Source organism: Halichoerus grypus, chromosome 13, assembly GCF_964656455.1.
Source record: "Halichoerus grypus chromosome 13, mHalGry1.hap1.1, whole genome shotgun sequence".
NCBI lineage: Eukaryota > Metazoa > Chordata > Mammalia > Carnivora > Phocidae > Halichoerus > Halichoerus grypus.
Window position 1 is genome coordinate 67,536,267 of NC_135724.1, and position 2,819 is coordinate 67,539,085.

The 2,819-nt window shown below is 59.7% G+C and overlaps 1 protein-coding gene across 1 annotated transcript; it reads left to right on the forward strand.

The window, feature by feature from the left end:
• The first annotated feature begins 246 nt into the window (after window positions 1–246).
• Window positions 247–2,329, forward strand: SDF2L1 (stromal cell derived factor 2 like 1). Its single transcript, XM_036076457.2, has 3 exons — window positions 247–486; window positions 870–1,066; window positions 1,926–2,329. Exons 1-3 carry the CDS (start codon window positions 267–269, stop codon window positions 2,205–2,207), a joined length of 699 nt encoding a protein of 232 aa, XP_035932350.1. The 5' UTR covers window positions 247–266; the 3' UTR covers window positions 2,208–2,329.
• The last annotated feature ends 490 nt before the right edge of the window (window positions 2,330–2,819 follow it).

Genomic DNA, 2,819 nt, shown 5'->3' on the forward strand with positions numbered 1-2,819 from the left:
GCCGCTCCGCAGCGTCTCTCTAACCTCTCGGCGCCGCACCAACCTTCCCTTAGCATTCATTGGTGAGTCCTTGGAAGCGTGGACCAATCAAAGCCCTCCTCGTGTCTCCAGCCCCCTCCCAGTCGCCGCTCTGGAAAGCCGGGGGCGGGTCCACTCAATGCCGACCCAATGGCAATGCAGGTGGAGCGCCGTGCTGGCTGGCGATTGGCTGCCCATACAGGCTCTGTCAGAGCCGGATTGGCTGGTGGCGGAGACGGAAGCGTCCCATGGGCCTGAGCTGCCGGAGCTCGGCCGGGGCGATGTGGAGCGCGGGCCGCGGCAGAGCTGCCGGACCGGCGCTTCTGGGGCTGCTGCTGACGCTCTTGGTGCCGAGCAGCGGTGCCGCCAAGACCGGCGCAGGGCTCGTGACCTGCGGGTCGGTGCTGAAGCTGTTCAACACGCAACACAGGGTGCGGCTGCACTCGCATGACATCAAATACGGATCCGGTGCGCGGGGCCCGGGACTGGGGTATCATCAGGGGGGCGGAGCCCGGGGCCGGGGGTTTGAAGGTGGGGTGGTCTTGGGGGACTCTGCTGGGCTACGAGTCTGGGGGTCATCAAGGAGCCTGGCTGGGGGACCAAGGAGGCCAAGGACCGGCCGTTTTAAGGGGGTCGTCGGGATATCGGGGGCGAGGAGGGTCGTCCGGGAGCTGCAGGCCAAGGGACTTGGGAGTTCAGCCAGCGGCCAAGGGCCAGAGTTGGGGGCTGGGAGTGAGCCGTTGGGGTCCCAGGATTGAGGTTGTCTTGGAAAGTTTATGGTGTCCGGGTCAAGGGTAGGGAGTTCAGAGATTGACCGCGACCTCGGGGTGGGGTGGGGTGTCGCCCCTCAGGCAGCGGCCAACAGTCGGTGACTGGCGTGGAGGCGTCGGACGACGCCAATAGCTACTGGCGGATCCGCGGTGGGTCGGACGGCGGGTGCCCGCGCGGGTCCCCGGTGCGCTGCGGGCAGGCAGTTCGGCTCACGCACGTGCTAACTGGCAAGAACCTGCACACGCACCACTTTCCGTCGCCGCTGTCCAGCAACCAGGTGAGCCCTCGCCCCAGAGAGGCTCCTTGTGTGTGTGTGTGGGGGGGGGGGGGTCAGGGACAGAATCTAGACTCTTCCTCTCAGTGGCTCTGAGCTCAGCTTCCTGTGTGAAATGGGAATTTCAATTCAGAAATGTTTACTGAGCACCACCTCTGCGGGGCAGCTGACAGGAAGAGACATCTGCTGGATAGCTTATCTCCTGGGGTTGGGTTGGACCCAGGAAGGGGACTCACAAGGCCTTTGGGGTGGGGAATATGAAACCTGGCAGGGGAGGAGAAACGCAGGTTGGGTCTGGAAGGATGAGTAGTTCTCCAGGCCACAGAGGGGGGGAATTGGGGCTTTGCCCGGCCTGGGGAAGAGCTTGTGCTCCAATGGAATTCACTGTAACTGGAGGATGGAGAGGTGGAGGGGTGGAGTTGGAGTATAAGGGGGTTGTGGGGTCAGGGAGGGATTGGGGAGGAAGAGAGGCTGCTTGGGGGACTTGTCAGAAGAGAGTATGAAATAGAGACCTGTCGGCCTAGGGGTTGGATGTCATGCTGAGTGAGGCTCAGAGAGGTTAGGAAGGGGAACATGGAGGAGAGAGGAGGAGGTCTTAGCTACTTGGGTGCCAGTGGTTATCGCCCAGACAGATGGGGTAGGATGTGCATGTGTTTGAAGAGACCGTGTTGGGGAGAGCCTACTGGATGCTGGGGGTGGCAGGGTAGTGTCCCATTTTTCAGCTGTGGAAGCTGAGGCTCAGAAGGGTACAGGGAAGGACTCAAGGCCCAGTGCCCTGGGTGTGAGTGCTGCTGCCAAAGTGACCACAGGGGATTCAGTGTGCCTCTGGTGAGCACTGTCCTTCTATCCCCTGCACCCATAGGAGGTGAGTGCCTTTGGGGAAGACGGTGAGGGTGACGACCTGGATCTGTGGACCGTGCGCTGCTCAGGGCAGCACTGGGAGCGAGAGGCCACTGTGCGCTTCCAGCACGTGGGCACCTCTGTGTTCCTGTCAGTCACTGGAGAGCAGTATGGGAGCCCCATCCGTGGGCAGCACGAAGTGCATGGCATGTCCAGCGCCAATACACACAACACGTGGAAGGCCATGGAAGGCATCTTCATCAAGCCCAGTGTGGATCCCTCTGCAGGTCACGATGAACTCTGAGTGCCATGGATGGGTGGATGGAGGGTAGCAGGGTGGGGCATCTGCAGGACTACTCTTGGTGGAGACTTTGGGTTTGTAGGGGTTCTCAAGTGCCTTTGTGATTAAAGAATGTTAGTCTGTGATTGTGTTTTGCTGTAAGCCTGGGGTGACCAGGAGGTGCCAGCCTCCCTGACCTGGTTCACCATCTCTTCCTTAGTGCAAAACCTCTTGTCTCCAGCACGGAATGACAGCTCAACCCATCCAAACCTTGATGCTCTTTCATGTACTCCAACACTGCCATCACAACACCCCTCTCCACCCTTAGATGGTCTGATGGCAGGTGACCCCAGTTCCCTAGCCCCTGAGCTCCATGAGCCTTCGTGTTAAATTCTCACACCCTAGCCTGCCTGGGCATGTGGCATCTCCAGCCCCCACTACAACTTGCCAGGGTCCCAAGGAGATAACAAAACTTCAAAAGATTTTGCAAGGGAAGGTAACCACAAAGACCTGCTACCTGTAGAGACCTGGGAAGGCTTCCTGGAAGGAGAGGCACAATTCCGGCAGGCAAAGCATTGCAACTTAAAGGCAGGAACAATAAACAGGAGGGCCCTAATAAAGGAAGGGAACAGTTAG

Excerpts from the sequence above, each read along its gene's own strand:
- SDF2L1 (XM_036076457.2), top strand. The coding sequence starts at position 267 with ATGGGCCTGAGCTGCCGGAGCTCGGCCGGGGCGATGTGGAGCGCGGGC. Across the intron at positions 487-869 it reads TGACATCAAATACGGATCCG|GCAGCGGCCAACAGTCGGTG; the intron begins GTGCGCGGGGCC and ends GTCGCCCCTCAG. Across the intron at positions 1,067-1,925 it reads CGCCGCTGTCCAGCAACCAG|GAGGTGAGTGCCTTTGGGGA; the intron begins GTGAGCCCTCGC and ends CTGCACCCATAG.